We start from the raw sequence: 17985 nt of genomic DNA, 5'->3' as shown, positions 1-17985 counted from the left end.
ACCATGATAGTGATGCTGAAGTTTGAAATATAGCAATCTAAGAAAGGACTGCCTTATGTTTGCATAATTGGACTCCTTGCGAAGAAGGCAGGCTCCCTGGTGCCTTCCTTCTCCAGCTGGGGCGGCCAGCCTGAGGACCCATAGGATTCTCCTCAGATGATCCTCTTTGCCTTACAGTCCATGGTGGGGTCTGACATTGCTGAGCTGCTAATGCAAGACTGCAAGAAGCTGGAGAAGTACCAACGGCAGCCCCCTGTGGCCAACCTCATCAGCCTGACCGATGAGGACTGGCCAGTGCTGAGCTCTGGGACCCCGAACCTGCTCACCGGAGAGATCCCCCCCAGTGTGGAGACACCTGCGCAGATCGTGGAGAAATTCACTAGACTGCTCTACTATGGAAGGAAGAAGGCAAGTGTGCCCTTCGCCCAATCCCTCTCCACCACTCACCCCTGCCCCAATTATGTGAATAGTATATACTCATTTCAGGGAGGATGCGAGAAGTTCAGAAAGAAACAACAAAGAAAATAAAAACACCCACAGTTCTACCATTAAAAGACAATGAACTATTAAATGAAATAAGCCAGGTACAGAAAGACAAACATCACATGTTCTCACTTATTTGTGGGATCTAAAAATCAAAACAGTTGAACTCATGGAGATGGAGAGTAGAAGGATGGTTACCAGAGGCTGGGAAGGGCAGTAGGGGAGGCTGGGAGGGAGGTTGGGAGGGTTAATGTGTGCAAAAAAAAAAAAAAAAAATGAATATGACAGTATTTTATAGCACAACAGGGGAACTACAGTCAATAATAATTTAATTATACTTTTAAAAATAACCAAAAGAGTATAATTGGATTGTTTGTAACACAAAGGATAAATGCTTGAGGGGATGGATACCCCATTTATCATGATGTGATTATTAAACATTGCAAGCCTGTACCAAAATATCTCATATATTTTACTCCATAAATATATATACCTACTATGTACTCATAAAAATTAAAAATAAAAAAATTAAAAATCGAAAAGATAATACCTGTTAACATTTTGATATATTTACTTCCAGCATTTTTCCATGCATATATATTAAAAAGAAAATAAAATTGCATATACAATTGTTTATTTCTCTTTTTAAACTTAGTAAACTTAAGATGATATGGTAAAATACCCTCATGGCATTAAATATGCTCCAACAACACCATTTAAAAAATAGTTATACAATATTCCATCATATTATGTATCATATTTTATTTAGCTATTCTACTATTATTGAATATTTAGACTATTTACAATTTTGTCCACCATTATAAATTATATCATTTACACATCTTGTTACATGAGTCTTTAGCTGATCTTTTAAATTTTTTAGAACAGATTCCAAAAGTGGAATTACTGGGTGTATAAATGGTATGCACTTTTAAAAGGTTCTTTATATATACACCAAATTAATTTCCAGGAAGTTTGTTTACAAATACTCCTGCTGCTATATCTAAGGCTTCCAATCAATATTGAATACAGATGCTCCTCGACTTACAATGTTTATATCCCAATAAACCCATCATTAAATAGAAAAATCATAAGTTGAAAATGCATTTGATACACCTAACCCAACATCATAACTTAGCCTAGCCTACCTCACATGTACTCAGAATGTTTACCTTAACCCACAAAATCATCTAACCCAGAGCCTCCTTTTTAATAAGGTGCTAAATATCTCATATAATTTATTGAATATGTTACTGAAAGTGAAAAACAGAATGGTTGTATGGGCACTTGAAGTACAGTTTCTACCAAATGTGTATCGATTTCACACCATTGTAAAGTCAAAAACTCATAAAGCAGGGACTGTCTGTACTTTAAACAGATGAAGATTGATTTCTAGCTTAATTTTGAGGTTGAGATTATACTTTACAAAAGTCATAAAAATTTAAGTGTTTGGATAGATAATTAAAATCAATTTGAATCGATTTCATTCAAAAATTAAAATATAAAAAAGACATAATTGGGAAATGATGCTCTCATCCCCTAGTCACCCAATTTTTCTCTCTGAAATATCCAGAGAAATTTTATGCTTATATTGTTATTTTCTCTTTGTTAAAAAATAGCATACCGTATACCATTTCTGTGCCTTCCCTTTTCCATTTTACAAAATACGTCAGAAAACACTCTATATTAGGGTTGCCAAACTTTTTCTATAATTGGACAGATGTAAAAAATGTAAGATGTAAACGTTTTATATTTTGCAGGCCATGCGGCCTCTAGTACAACTACTCAGCTCTGCCTTTATAGTGTGAAAGTGGTCACAGAAAATATGTAAATGAATGGGTGTGGCCATGTTTCAGTAAACTTCATTTATAGACATAGAAATTTGAGTTACCATATACTTATAATGCATAGTGAAATTAAAAAAAATTTTTCCAATCACTTAAAAAGGTAGTAACTATTCTGAGGCTATGGCCTGTACCAAAATAGGCAGTGTGCTGGATTTGGCCTTTAGGCCATATTTTGCTGACCTCTGCTCTATAGCCTCTATAAATACCTTTCTCATTATTTCTTACATTGGCATAGTTTTCTACTGATAAATTATAATTAATTTAACTAAACCTCATATAGCTTGACATGAAGAGTACTTCCAGTCTTCTGCAATTACAATGTTGCAATGAATAACCACTGTCATTTTGCCCAGTGTGAAAGAATATATGTAAGATAAATTTCTAGAGGCAGAGTGTTGGGCAAAGGATATGGTTTGTAATTTTGATAGATACTGACAAATTGCCTTTTAGAGGTTGTGCCAATTCACTCTACCAGCAATGCAAGAGAGTGCCTGTTTTCCTACATTCTTACCACAGTATGTTTCAAACTCTTTGATAGGTGCCAGTCTGAGAAGTGAAAAAAGGCTGGACGTGGTGACTCACGCCTGTAATCCCAGCACTTTGGGAGGCAGGCAGATTACTTGAGGCCAGGAGTTTCAGACCAGCCTGGGTGACATGGAGAAACCCCATCTCTACAAAAAATACAAAAATTAGCCAGGCATGGTGGTATGGCCTGTAGTCCCAGCTACTTGGGAGGCTGAGGCATGAGAATTGCTTAAACCTGGGAAGTGGAGGTTGCAGTGAGCTGAGATCATGCCACTGCACTCCAACCTGGGTGACAGAGAGAGAGACTGTCTCAAAAGAAAAAATTATCAGCAAATTTAAAATTTTTTTGTAGATATGGGGTCTTGCTGTGTTGCCAGGGCTGGTCTCAAACTCCTGGGCTCAAGTGATCCTCCCCCTCAACCTCCCAAAGTGTAGGGATTACAGGTGTGAGCCACCACACTGGGCCTGCATTTCTCTTATTGAAATGAATATGTTCAATTCAATTAAATTCAAAATGAATTCAATGAAGTTGAATTTTTTTTTTTTTTTTTTTTGAGACGGAGTCTCGCTCTGTCGCCCAGGCTGGAGTGCAGTGGCTGGATCTCAGCTCACTGCAAGCTCTGCCTCCCGGGTTTACACCATTCTCCTGCCCCAGCCTCCCGAGTAGCTGGGACTACAGGCGCCCACCACCTCACCCGGCTAGTTTTTTGTATTTTTTAGTAGAGACGGGGTTTCACCATGTTAGCCAGGATGGTCTCGATCTCCTGACCTTGTGATCCGCCCGTCTCAGCCTCCCAAAGTGCTGGGATTACAGGCTTGAGCCACCGCACCCGGCCGAAGTTGAATATTTTTTAATATGTGAATTTTTTGTCATTGATTTCCTGCATTTTTCTATTGAGTCTCTGATTCTCACTTATTGATTTGTTGGAGCTCTTTATGTTTTTAGGGCTTTCTGTGTAAAATTGTAAGTTTCTGGGGGTCATGTTTAGAAAGGCTTTTTCTACTTCAAAATTAATTTATAAAAATGAAGTTGAAGTACTTTTCATTTTTACATTTAAATATTTAATTTCTTGTTTTTGTATATGATGCTGTCTTTTATTTTTTTAATTGACAAAAGTTGTATATATGTATAGTATACAACATGATATATATGTATATATATACACACACACTGTGGAATGGCTAAATGGGGCTAGTTAACATATGTGTCACATCACATATTTATCATGTTTTTTCTAATGAGAACACTTAAAATCTCCTCTCTTAGTGATTTTCAAGTACACTATACATTGGTATTTACTGTAGTCTTGATGTTCAAGTGCTATGAAACTTTTGATAAAGAGTTGAGGCTAACTGGCAACCATGTCTGACAGGAAGCTGATGGAATAGCACAGTGGATTTTGATAAAGTGAAGGCTGGTGAAGGTGACATCCTAGAGAAAAACACTATGCTAGCTATAACCTGCTTCCTGGCTGTTCACATTCTTATATGAGGCTCTAAGAATTTTCTGGAAGCCCAGCCTCCGCTGCTCAGGATGCAGCAGTGCCTAAGCACAGGAACTTGTTGTGAGTGGAAGGTGGGAAAGGCACTCTTGAATGTGATGTTTTGGTTTTCAGGAAGCCTTGGAGTGGGCCATGAAGAACCACTTGTGGGGCCATGCTTTGTTCTTGTCCAGCAAGATGGACCCACGGACCTACAGCTGGGTCATGAGTGGGTGAGTTGGAACTTAACAAAAGAGACCAGTGGGGCAGAGAGGCCTCCTCACCAAAGGTGGAGGATGAGGGTGTGGCGAAACGCCAGATGTACCGAGGAGCCTCACACTCCAAGGATCTTTCCATGTTCTCTTTTCTGAGCTGGACATAGCATTTCTCTGTTTTAGACACAGATACATTCTTTCTACCTGCTAAATTGAATACAGAGTTTTAGTAAAATTGCCCAGGGTGAGAGTTTCCAAAAATTAAATAGGTTTTTACATTGCAATAGCCTTCTCTCTTTGGGAGGGGCTGTTCCAGCTAGTTCTGGTAATGAGGGGTAGGTGATCACTTCCTTAGAGCCTTGGGACTGAGGGTCTTTGGTGTAAGCAGTTGTCTACTGTTTATATTTGTGATGAGGTTCTGGGTACTGAGAGTAGGGTAGGGGTGTGGGGTAGTAGGGTCGTGAGCTGTGGTAGGAAAAGGATTTTTTGCACTGGCAGTGAGATCCAGAAGTCTGCATCGGCAGCAGTGGGAGGTGTTGAGACTGAAGAGATTTGCTTAGTCAGAAATGACGTCAGCACACTGTGGTCTGGGTGCCAGCGTGGACCAGGAAAAATGCCCAAACCAGGATGAGGTAGGGATGGAAGCAAGGGTCCATAGCCAGGAGTTTGGAATAAGGAGATGAAACAGAGTGAAAGAAAGCCAGGATCAAATAGGGGTGCTGGATGGAGAAGGGTTTCTGAATAAGTCCTTCAGGCTCCTCCTAGCATCCATGGGTTGGCAGGGACAAATGTGGTGGGTGGGGTGAGGGACCCTCCTGTAAGGGGCAGACTTGGGTCAGACAGCAAGAAAGATGCTACCTCAAAGTGCTTAGCTTCTAGTGCTGGTTAAAGCTGTGAAGCTATCCTCTCAGCTGAACTTACATTTGAATTGGCCGTAAATCCTGTTGGGCAGAGGTTGAATTAGAAGATGACACTTGCGTTGGCATGGTGGCTCACGCCTGTAATCCCAGCACTTTGGGTGGCCGAGGTGGGTGGATCACCTGAGGTCAGGAATCTGAGACCAGCCTGGCCAACATGGTGAAACCCCGTCTCTACTAAAAATACAAATATTAGCTGGACATGGTGGCGGGCGCCTGTAGTTCCAGCTACTCTGGAAGCTGAGGCAGGAGAATCGCTTGAACCTGGGAGGTGGTGGTTGCAGTGAGCAGAGATCACATCATTGCACTCCAGCCTGGGCAACAAGAGCAAAACTGCATCTCAAAAAAACAAACAAACCAACAAACAAAAACACTTAACACTTCCATGTTAAGTTCAGTCTGAGGGACTAGTGACTGCACCACCGGCCGGCCCATTCTGCGTGGTGGCCTCGGTTGAGTCTCGTGACGACTCCACCCTTCAGTCTTCCTGGAGACTGGAATGGTGAGGAACACAGAAGTTGTATTATGATATCTGCTTGGAGTTCCGGTGGCAAGAGTGCTGTTAAATAAAGGACGGTGTTTTGAGGATGATTTGCCTTTCGGCTTTGAAAACGAACATCCCACAGCCCCACATTGTAGCATACATCTCTGCTACAGATTTTTGCCTTGGGCCATTGATTTTTGATGGAGCCCAGTGAATTGTGAAAAATACCTCTCACTGAGTAAGCTTAAATCTCAAATCAGCTGTAGAGCTTATTATATCCTTGTTAAGCATATCCCATGGTTTGTCATCAGCAGGATCATTTCTGGCCTCTGTTCCACGCCTCTTTGGTTACTGAAAATGGCTATTTAGTGCTTGTGAGCAAAAGCACTACAGACCCAGGCTCTTCATGAGCCAGAAAAATGGCACTGAGTGCTGTGGGCTTGGTGTGGGGGAGGGCTGCAGGGAGTGGGAGATCTGGGTGGCTGGGAAGGGGGGTGCCCATGGAGAAGAGCTTCCAGATAAACTGCTGTGGCTCTCCAGGGGACCTTTGAGATGTCAGTGGGTCATCTCAGTGATGGAAGAAGACCCACAGAAATGGTTATTCCAGAGTTAGGCCATTGAGACCAAGGTGCAGAAAATGCCCCCAACAATGAGATCTAGCTGGGGTGTGCGGTAGATTGAGGACCCTGCCATCTCTCCTCAAAGGAGGATGTGACAGAGGCATGGCAGAAAGTAAAGAGATGTTCACGTTCTAAGGAAGCTGCCAAAATCTGATAAAATTATGTGAGGCCCTGAGCTTTGTGGGCAATGGGTAAAGAGGTTCCCTGGGCGTGGTCTTCACTGACTATCCTTCTCTCTGCAGCTTCACCAGCACGCTGGCGGTCAATGACCCACTGCAGACCCTATTCCAGCTCATGTCGGGGAGGATTCCACAGGCAGCCACGGTACCCCTGTGACAGGATTCCTTTACCACCCTGGCATCCCGAGGGCTTGATGGGGTGGGGACTGCTCAGGAGTGTGATGGCTTTCAGGAGCAAACGTGATGATAATATTAATAGTTTGTTAATCACTTACCATGTGCTGGGCCCTGTGCTAAGTGCTTTGATGCATATTGTTTGGTTTAATGCATAGAGGTAGGAAATATTCTCTCTGCTTTGCAGATGTGGAAACTGAGCTGCAAAGGTGTAAGATGACCCAAGGTCAGAGATAGTGAGTGGTGGGCTCAGGATCTGTCTGGGTCTATCTGACTCTGAAGACCTTGGCCTTCCCAAAATGTCAAAGCTGTCTGCTCTGCTGTGAATGGCAAGAGGACCTGTGCCTGTTCTGCAGGCTTCCCCTGGCAGGGCTGCTCTTCTTTTTCTCTGGAGGAATGCTTCCCACCACTGCACACTGGCACTTCAAAGCTGGACATATGCAATTTCAGTCTTCTAGAGTTGATGTGGCTGAGAGTCTGAGGCCAGCTTGATAGTTTGCCCATTATAGGAGACTTGATCTTTTGGCCCCAAAGTATTCCTTCCTTACTTTTGACGTCCAGTCACTTTACTAGATTATGCCCTGGTGTTGACTGTCTGGATCCATTTTTTTCCTTGGGGTATATATAGCATGTTCTTTTAATATGTACATTCATATGTTAGAGTTCAGGAATATTTTATTGGATTATATCCTTCAATATTTGTTTTGTTCCCATTGTTTTGGTTTCCTTTTCAGGAATTCCATGTACACATATTTCATATATATACATATATGAATTATACCTATAATTTTCTCTTTAATAATTTTTTATTCTCTTCTTTCCTCTCTTGCCCGCCCTTCCTTCCCTCCTCCCTCCCTCCCTCCCTCCCTCCCTCCTCCCTCCCTCCTTCCTCCCTCCCTCCCTTCCTTCCTCCTTCCCTGTTTCCTTCCTTTCTTTTTTCCTTCCTCTGTCCTTTACTGTGTTTTCACCGGTGTCTCTTGCTTTTGTGCTCTGGTGTTTCTGTCTATTTCTTCAATTTCCCCTTACTTTTTTCCTGAGCTCTGCACATTACATTCATCTCCTGTTATCCACCATCTATTTCCTGGGCTCTTATAACTCAGATTATGCTCTTGCTTCACAGATGCAATTGTTTCATTATTTTACTTAAATTCATGACAAAATGTTTGGTGACAATTTTTCATTTGTTTTGTGGTAACGTTTTTGTAGTAAATGTTCTCTCTCCCCTCTATTTTTCATGTTACCTTCCTCCTTCTGTCTTAGGGTGTATTTGTATACATTCTGTGCTTGCTTTCTCATATTACATAACTTTAAAGGAGTTGAATCTTTCCTGGGTTTATATTTCCAGTTATTTATATTAGGTTCGTGCAGAGGATGGGCCAGGCCATATTCCAGGCCATCTGGCATTTTCTGCAGGACCCAGAGTTTTCTGTGTGAGCCTGAGTTGCCTTTGCCACTCTCCAGCTGGTGGGGAGAGCTGTGGGGTCCTCTCCCTTGTGTCCTCTCGGCTTCCCCATGGAGGGACTCTGTCCAATCTCCGTTACTTTTGGTAGCCTTTTCTTATATCTTGAGGCTTGGGTTTTGGTGAACACTAGTTTTAATAAAAATTGACCTCATGCTTTTCCTTTATTTTTTTTATCCTTCTTAATTGCTTGTGGCTAATTCTAAGAAAAGAGAAATGATTTTCATGCCCCGTCATCAAATCAACTGGCTATTTTGTAGCACAGAGTGTGCCTCACAATTCAGTGGAATGGCCTGTGCTCCACAATGGAACTGAATTATGTCACGAAGCACTAAATGCAGGAAGTGATACAATTAGCTATGTTTTTTTTTTTTTTTTTTTTTTTTTTGGTAATAGTAGAGTTAGCTAAATTTCCCCTATTTTTAGATGAGAAAACGGAGGAGCCAGAGGTGATGTGTCAATGCATTATTTGATCTTAGGGAGTTTCCCAGCACTTCAGCATGTACTAAAAGGCTGGATTTCAGTTCCATGTGATGAATGGGGTGGTGGAAAAGCACGGCAACAGGACAACACAGACGTGGGTTTCACACCAGTTTAACCTAGACTCTGTACGCCTTTCTGCCAGGTGAACTTGGCTTTGTTTCTTAATCTCACAGAGCCTCAGTTTTTAATCTTTATTGGGATTTTGGTTCCTAACCAGTAGAGTTATTTTGAAAATTAAAGGAGAGAGAACATCTGAACATATCAACCATCATGCTTGGCCCATTGACGTTAATTAATAAATGTTGGTGCTTTATCTCTCTCTCTCTCTCTCTCTCTCTCTCTTTCCTGTGTCCCCTCCACTTCTCCATTGATCTGATTCATAGTGATCTTTTTCAAATCACCAGCGAGGAGACAGAATAATGACCTCTAAGTTTTTCTTTGTGTGTGTGTGTGTGTTTAGCAAGGGATTTCCTTCTCTTTTGCTGGTTTCTGTAGATCAGCAAGAAGCAGCTTGGCTTACATGTTAAAATGAAGGTCATAATAGGACTTAGCACATGTGATTGTTGGTAGGAGAAATGCTTAGCACAGGATATGGTTCATGGTTTGATGTGACACATGAGAACTGCTATTATTATGATTTATCATCATCATTGTCATCATCCTCTTCACACTGCATTGACCAGATCAACAAGGAGTGGGTATAAAATGGAGTTGAATAAAGCATCTTTTATTCCCTGGGATAATTACAAAGACCAAGTAATTATGAATGGTTTTAACCTCCAAATCTTAGTTATTATTGGCAATCTCCTGCCCTACCTATCTATATAACAAATCGGAAGGTAGGCAGCTGTGCAAATCACCTCTTTCCTCTGCTCAGCTTCCAACTGTGTGTGTGTGTGTATTTATACCTATATGTAATTAAGTGCAAACCAAATGTGAAGCACCATGCGATGTGCTTTACACAACTATCTTATTTTATTATCAACAATAACCTGTTAGGTAGAAATTATGATCTCCATTTTAGGGATGAGAAAACAAAGGTTCAGAGACATTAAGAAACTTGCTCAAGGTAAGCTAGTAAGATGCAGGACTCTAGTTGGGGCCTGTGTTGTTTCCATGACATTATATTGTTTCTTTATTGATATTTTCTGCCTTGAAATTCTCCTTTGTTTAGTAGGACAGCCTTAGGGAGAGATGGTAGGGAAAACACCATTTATGCGGGGTTTTGTACATTTCCACCACGCTGCTTACTCTCTGTTGCCCCCTAGTGGAATTCTGCTGCCTCTGCATTGTCCTAGCTGGGACACTTGGCTTGATTTTCTTATTCCTAAAGTAGTAATAGGAAATGGACTTCGTAAGGTTGCTGTAAAGATTAAATAAGAGGATGTGTGTGAATGGGCTTTGTAAAGTCAGAAAACATAGGCATTTGGTAAGACATTAAGCAAGCCCGTGTTCCCCTGACTTCTGTGACAGGCTGTGGCCTCTTCTACTCATGAGCCAAGGATGTTTGATCTTGAACCAAAAAACCACTGAAGCCTCAGGGTTTTTCTGAGTTTTGTCTCTAGCTATTTGGGGGTCAGGCACTGGGGAGAAATGTGAAAAATAGTAAGTGAGCAATGTCATTTTATTTATCCATTTTCCAATATCCCCGTGAATGCATGTATGTATGCATGTGTACGTATCTGTCTATCTGCGTCCTTCTGAGAGTTTTACCTTTTTAAAGATGAGAACTCTAAATCAATGAATGGCAGCATTGCAGGTGGTAGAGTGGGCGTTCTCTGACAGCTTCTGAACCAGGAAATAGACAAAAGCCTTCTTTATGTACATCTGGCCATTCCTAAATGATTGTACATTTAAGTTATTTTTTTCTGGTGCTTTTCAGTGTTGTGGAGAAAAGCAGTGGGGAGACTGGAGGCCTCACTTGGCTGTGATTCTGTCAAATCAGGCTGGGGACCCGGAGCTGTATCAGCGTGCGATTGTTGCCATGGGTGACACTCTGGGTAAGCGACACCAGCATTGACCCGCCCCTCCCCTCCCCTCCCCGACTCCTCCCTGTCCAGGCCAGCTTTAAACATCCTGCTCTTAGATTCTCAGATTCTAGGTAGGGCCAGAGTCTATGCCCCAGGCTTTTCCTGGACCCAGGAGCCTCCATGTTTTGGGGAAAGTAACTCCAGGGAAATGCATGTCCTTCTTGTCTCTCTGTTTCGCAGAATTTCTGCTGTGAGTGAATGCAGGCCAGGCCCCTGAGACTTGGTGTTCTGCTGCTGTAGGAGTCTGCTCTGAGCAGCTGATTTTTCTAGCCCTGGGTCAGATTCCCCTGTGGATGGAGTTAACGCATAGGACACCTTGCCTCCTGTTGCTGTAAATTTCTCAGTGACCCAGTTCAATCAGATAGGAAATTCTGTTTTTGCCTGAACCACTCTGGGTTAACCCTGTAGTCTTTCTTTCTATCATCTCTCTGTGAATGTGGCCTTATAAACACTTAGGGACTATTGAATGTTCCAGACCAGTGGTTCTCAAATTTAGCCAAGAAGCAGAGCATCTAGAAATCATGGTGCTCCCATGGGGCTTTTTAAACTATTGCTCTGTTAAACTTAAATAGCTATGGTAAGGTTGTGCCAAGTCATAGGGAGACCCTGCAGCACCCTGAGTAGAAGGGAACTAATGTTTGTTGAACCCTTCTTGGGGGCCAGACACTGTGCTAGGTATTGTACCTAGTTGAATTAACTCAATTTTGAGGCAGTGGAAAATGTATGGGAGAACATTTCAAAACATGTTGGTAATTAATGTGATTTTTATGTTTGACTTTAGCAGGGAAAACAATGGTTCTCCAGGTAGCCTAGTTTAAGAATGGCGACTCCCAGTAGTCTCCTTCTTTGCTCAGGTGCAGGCATTTCAAACTCATTTTTCACTCTCAGGAAAGACTAAAATGTTCAGAGAATTCCTCATCAAAAATCCTTTAGGAAGAAGGTGAAATCGTGCCTTATTTTGGCTGAAGAGAAATGTAACGTCTGAGGCCAAACGGGCTGGTGGGAGGAGTGGGGTTTAGGGGTCTGTGACTCATGCTATGAAAGGCTCATTCATTTAGTCCCATGTGGCTTCTCCCCTCTGACCCCCGAGGCCACTCTTCCATCTCTCTCCTATCCCACCCAGATGATGGGCCCCCACACGGGTGTGCTCCGGGACTGGGTCTTGTTCTCTTCCTCCTGCAGCTGGGAAGGGGCTTGTGGAGGCAGCTCACTTCTGTTACCTCATGGCTCATGTGCCCTTTGGCCACTACACCGTGAAGACAGATCATCTGGTCTTGCTGGGCAGCAGCCACAGGTATGTGACCTGGGAGAAAGGAAACAGGAAGGACATTTTCCAAGGGATTGTTTTAGCCCTTGTTGGGTTTTATGAATCCATTTTTCCTTTCCTCATGTGAATTTCAGCTTCCACTGGCTCCCTTATCTGGGATTGTTACCTGTGCAGGTCTGTGCAAGGAGATGCCCCGTGGGCCCCACGTTACAGCATCAGCGGGGGCCTCAGGCCCTAGGTCTTGCTCCGCAAAGAGGTGGGCTGATGCCTTTGTGTAGTATTGTGTCATTTGGCCACTAGGTGGCACCCTGGCTCCACAAGCTGACTTTGTTAAAAAAACCAATTATGTGTGGAGGCTTGTGGCTTGGTCTTAAGCAGCCCTGGGCCTGTTCTGAGAGCCCGCCCTGGGCAAAACTGGATAATGGAAGAAGTTTATGTTTAGTCTCTCTTTGGGGCCCTAGCATCCCTACAATGACTTGGTGCACAAGCTACTTAGAGTCCCACTGGTGACATTCTCTGTTGGCCATAGCATTAGGCTTTTCCTGCAGGAGGCCCTCGGTCAGCTCCCAGTGAATGAATGCACAGACGGAACGATTCGCTCCCTAGTGGCCTTCCCTGTTCTGTATCTCTCTATCCCCCTCCCCATACGCATTAAGAGTCACTAAGCTCTTACGTTGTGCCAGGCATTTTCTTTGCAGTATTTCCTTTAATTATTACACATTTACCCTATGAAGAAGTGAAGTCAAGCAAAGATTTCAATCGTACTCATGGAGGAGGGAAACCGAGGCACAGGAAGATGAAATAACTTGTCTCAGGTGGTACAGCGAGGGTGTGGGTGAGTTGGACTCCGAATCCAGGCAGTCAGGCTGCAAAGCCCTTTAAACTGTTGCACCACACTGCCTACCGCTGAGGCAACATCCCCAGCTCATTGCCTGTTCCTTCCAGGTCCAGGTCTCTGATAGCACATGGCTAGCTTGTCAAAGAATCCCTTCTGTGCCAAATGTACAATAAGTGTGTGGGCTAATATGTCTCCCCTCCTAGGTTTATGTTGGTTTATGTTGAATGAGGAAATTCCTAGAAATAAAGTCCTACCCCGCAGGAATAACCTGGTGATTGTGATTTTAAACACCATGGCGAGCTGTTGATGGGAGAAATTTTGGGTCACATGAGACTCTTGTGCCCCCCACCACCTGCCCCGACCAGATCACACTCACTCAGTCCCCATCCTCACTGGTGGAATGAACATCCAATGTACAGACGCTTGTTCGATTTTCTGGCTCAGCAGTCCTCACCTGCTCTGCCATGCCTTTTGGTCTCAGTGCTCCTGGGGTGTTACATGGCTCCCCTCTTTTGTGCGAGTTTGCTCAAACTAGGGGTGCTCTTTACAGGTACATGATAGGCTTTATGGGCATGGGGGCCAGCTCTCTGTGTGTTTAAGAGGAGGGCCCAGTGCCCTTCGAGGTAGCCTGCCTTGAGTTACCCTTCAGCAAGAAGGCAGGCGACGCCCTCTTTCCGCAGCCTCTGCCTCCCAGCGCCTCTGGTGCAGAGTTCTGTTTTGTTCCTTCCTCAGCCTCAAGGAGGGAGAGGGAGAGGGAGAGGAGAGGAGGTGAGACACTCATTCTGGGAGCCCAGAGTCTCTTTCTTCTCTTGCAGCCGCTGCAGGGATCAGCCCAGGAGGGAAGCTCCTCCATGAAAGGCTGCAGCTGGTGTTTGGCGATCCACTAGGATTTAACTCCCGTGTGCCCCACACCTCAATCTCTTTTATTGTTATTCCCTGGTTTTAGTCAAGAGTTTTTGAAATTTGCAACAACTGAGGCAATCCAGAGGACGGAAATCTTCGAGTACTGCCAGATGCTGGGCCGCCCCAAATCCTTCATCCCTTCTTTCCAGGTAACTGAGCCCAGATGAGGCCACCACTGTCACTGTCAGGCAGCTGTAGGCAGCTGTATTTCCAGCTTTGCTTTTTGGCACTTAGTACCTAGGGCTAAGTTATCACTGAACTTTTCCTCATTAGCTTAAGCGTGGGAGGGTGTAGGATTTCTTTTTATGTCCCCTAAAGGTCTGTGTTTTATAATACAAAGGTAAAACCTTGCAGAGGCCTCTCTGCTGGAGGCTCCTGCCTGACTGCGGACGTTTGAACATCCTGCCTGCCGCCCTGGCCTGCGCCTCACTCCTGCTGTCAGCTCCCTCTCCCCGTCTCTCCAGACAGCTCTCCCTTCTTCTGAGCCCCTGCAGCTGTCCTGTGGGAGGGAGTGGGAACGCAGGGCCAGCCCAGTGGCTGCTCACCCTCCCTCTGCTCCACGCTCCTTCTCGGGCCTCTTTTGAACTCCTCTGTCCTCTACCTCTGGACATCCCTCTGTGCTCAGCCCTGGCCCTCACTCCTCTTCGTCCCTCTCAGGGCATCAGCTGTGCGGTTGGTGACCATGCTGTGGTTTCTGCCCTGTCTTCGCAATGTTTCTCCATGATGCCCTTGTCACCTTACATTCGTTAAGACCAGTGCTGACATCGTGCCCTCCTCTGTCTAAATCCTCCGTGAGCTCTGACGTCCAGCACCATCCCTTCCTCCATGCAGGCTCCCCGGACCACGCCTATGAGTATGACTGAGATGGCAGCCTTCAGTGGTCTCGGCTGTAAAATGGGATGACAGTGGTGCTTTGTAATGGAGCTGGCATGAAATTGAGTTAGTTTCTCTAATGCACAAGAACAGCGCCTGGCACACAGCAACTGCTGTCAGTGTTGAGGCCATGGCAGGCACAGTGTGGCTCCCACAGCTGAATCCAGGGGCCCCCACTGACATTGAAATCACACTGTCTTGTGTTTTCTTGCCTTTCATGCACGGGTACCTTACCTTCCTACCTTAGTTATCTTCTTTAGGTAGAGACCTTTTCCAGCAATTCCTTGTTTCTCCTTCAGTGCTTGGTGTCGAGGGTGCACACAGCAGCAGCAACAACAACAATTACAACAACATGCACACACAACACAAAGCCTTGAAAGTGAATTCCTGTGTCATAGAGAAATGGCCCAATTAGCATCTTCTCTTCTTTTTCTTTGAAGTTCTGGGATACATGAGCAGAATGTGCAGGTTTGTTATGTAGGTATATATGTACCGTGGTGGTTTGCTGTACCTATCAACCTGTCATCTAGGTTTTAAGCCCCACATGCATTAGGCATGTGTCCTATAGCATCTTGTTTTTTTTAAGGGCTTTGCCAAAGACTCACCTTTTCCAGCAAAACCTTGCCTGATGAGCTCCTCTTTGCAGTTCCTCGACCAGCTCTTTGGTCTCCTTTTTTTTCTCTTCCTTATTCATCCCAACTCTCAGTTATTTTGGTGCTGCTTGGGGCTAATATTAGTAATGAGATTAGCTGCTTGACTGAATGTGCTCTGTGTGCCTGGCATTGTGGTGTTATACTTCTTGTGCATTGTTTCAAATCCCGTGATGTAGGCCTGATTAAAACCCTTTTACAAAAGAGAAAACGGAGGCCCGGAAGGGTTACATGCTGTCGCCCCACATCTCTTGCGTGCTGTTTCTTCTCAGTACTTCACCTGAATTATCTTATTTAATCTCCATAACAACCAAAGGCGTAGGTAGTAGTAGTAGTCCCATGTAGTAGAGAGGAAACTGAGGCACAGAGAGATGAGGTAACTAGCCCAATGTCTCACACCTCACATGGAGCTTTTATTTGAACTTGGGTCTGTCTGATACTAAAGCCCTCACACTTGCTCCTGCCCTGCCACTCATGCTTTCATGAGAGCTTAGTTGTTTTTCTCAGTAAGCTCTCTCCATTGACTTTATGCCCTTTGCACTAGGGTCTATTTTTGCTTCTTTTTTCTTTTTCTTTCTTTCTTTTTTTTTTTTTTTTTTTTGAGATAGAGTTGCTCTGTCACCAAGGCTGGAGTGCAGTGACATGATCTCGGCTCACTGGAACCTCTGCCTCCCGGATTCAAGCAATTCTCCTGCCTCAGCCTCCTGAGTAGCTGGGACTACAGGTGCATGCCACTATGCCAGCTAATTTTTGTATTTTTCGTAGAGATGGAGTTTCGTCATGTTGGCCAGGCTAGTCTCGAACTCTGGAACTCAAGTGATCTGCCTGCTTCGGCCTCCCAAAGTGCTGGGACTACAGGCGTGAGCCACCGCACCCAGGCTATTTTTGCTTCTTTTTTTTTTTTTTTTTTTTTGAGACGGAGTCTGGCTCTGTCGCCCAGGCTGGAGTGCGGTGGCCGGATCTCAGCTCACTGCAAGCTCCGCCTCCTGGGTTTACGCCATTCTCCTGCCTCCGCCTCCCAAGTAGCTGGGACTACAGGCGCCCGCCTCGTCGCCCGGCTAGTTTTTTGTATTCTTTACTAGAGACGGGGTTTCACCGTATTAGCCAGGGTGGTCTCGATCTCCTGACCTTGTGATCCACCCGTCTCGGCCTCCCAAAGTGCTGGGATTACAGGCTTGAGCCACCGCGCCCGGCCTATTTTTGCTTCTTTTAATGTTTATCTTTTGCCTGGTCCTGTGCCTGTACATCAGGCTCTCTGGATATGTGGGCTACCCAATAAATAAGGACTCCAGTGCACTTTGCACTGTGACCAGCACCTAGGAAGTTTGAGCAGATGGGACTCCTGTTCTTTTCTCTGTAATGCAGGAACTGCAGGCTGGATTTGGAGTTGTGCCCGCGCATAGAAAAAATGCTCCAAATGGCACAAGCCTCTTGATATTTGGATGCCAGAGTTAGCGGAAGCTGACAGTCAGCTGACTTCCAAGAAGTCTTATCTACATTTCTCTCTCTCTCTCTCCCTGCCTGGATGGACTAGTCACTGACTCGTTTCCCTTCACAGGTGTACAAGCTCCTTTATGCTTCCCGTCTGGCAGATTATGGCCTCGTGTCCCAGGCCTTGCATTACTGTGAAGCCATTGGTGCAGCTATCTTGAACCAGGGAGAGAGCAGTCACCCTGTGCTATTAGCGGAACTCATCAAGGTGAGCCTCTCAAAGGGTTCTGTGCAGTTGTTTTATCTTCACTATTCAGAGAAAGCCATTGTAGAGCAGCTTAGACTCTATGTTTCATCTTCTTTGAACCTGCCGTAAAATTGGAGCCCACGGCCGTCTTTGACCACGTATGCATGCCCAGATACGATAAGCAGAGGCCCAACACTACACAAAGAAGGATGCTCTCTGGGTGGGCGGTGGTGGGATTGGAGACTGGAAACCATGTCGGTGCTACTTGAGAAATTCATTTTTGCATCTGCTTTTCTGGTACAGTAAAAATACATGCTATGGTGAACTATTCTAATTATAAAAGCTGGGCTTAGAAAATATATTTTAGTGATTAAAAGAGTAAATGATCCTTATTAAAATGCTTTTAAATGCATGGAATATTTTATCACATGTGAGATACATTTAAAATAGAAAACAAAAACATATCAACCTTTAGTTCCTAGGGAAGAAAACAACAATCAAGCAAATAGTTGTTTCAATTAATTGAAGAAAAACCCATTAGCTAGAGAGTAAAAAAGCAGCCTACCCTTAAATTTTTGTTTTGCCTTAGATGAGGCCCAAGTGCTGGATTCTTTAACGTATAAAAATTTGTGGTGGTGAGCCTCCCCATACCCTGAAGTTTCTGCCAACAGGTTGATGGTTGCAAGGAGCTCAGAATGAATGACTAGAAAAGTTTTGGTAACTAAAACTTGTTTATGGAATAAATCCTTGAAATACAAAGTAACATTAGCATCACCTGGGAGCGGGTTAAAAGTGCAGACTCTTCACCCCTGTCCAGAAGTATGGAATCAGAATTAGCATTTTAACATGTTTACAATTAGAATTCAAACAAAATTTGTA

General features: G+C 44.1%; 1 protein-coding gene across 3 annotated transcripts in view; it reads left to right on the top strand.

Annotated features, from left to right (window-relative positions):
- LOC117074788 (protein transport protein Sec16B) overlaps positions 1-17985 on the top strand; it is a 45981-nt gene that overhangs the window by 10843 nt on the left and 17153 nt on the right. For all 3 annotated transcript variants that reach the window (XR_004433708.1, XM_033196619.1, XM_033196618.1), the window contains exons 10-16: positions 178-408; positions 4472-4569; positions 6815-6896; positions 10750-10867; positions 12080-12191; positions 13949-14054; positions 16987-17127. Coding sequence is in view for 2 of the 3 variants with exons in the window: in XM_033196619.1 (XP_033052510.1) it covers positions 178-408; positions 4472-4569; positions 6815-6896; positions 10750-10867; positions 12080-12191; positions 13949-14054; positions 16987-17127 (888 nt within the window). In the remaining variant the exon portion in view is untranslated. The remainder of the gene's footprint in view (positions 1-177; positions 409-4471; positions 4570-6814; positions 6897-10749; positions 10868-12079; positions 12192-13948; positions 14055-16986; positions 17128-17985) is intronic.

The sequence above is a fragment of the Trachypithecus francoisi genome, unplaced genomic scaffold (assembly GCF_009764315.1).
Source record: "Trachypithecus francoisi isolate TF-2019V2 unplaced genomic scaffold, Tfra_2.0 Lachesis_group5, whole genome shotgun sequence".
Lineage (NCBI taxonomy): Eukaryota > Metazoa > Chordata > Mammalia > Primates > Cercopithecidae > Trachypithecus > Trachypithecus francoisi.
The sequence above is the reverse complement of the archived record's forward strand: the minus strand, read 5'-3'. Positions and strand labels throughout refer to the sequence as shown.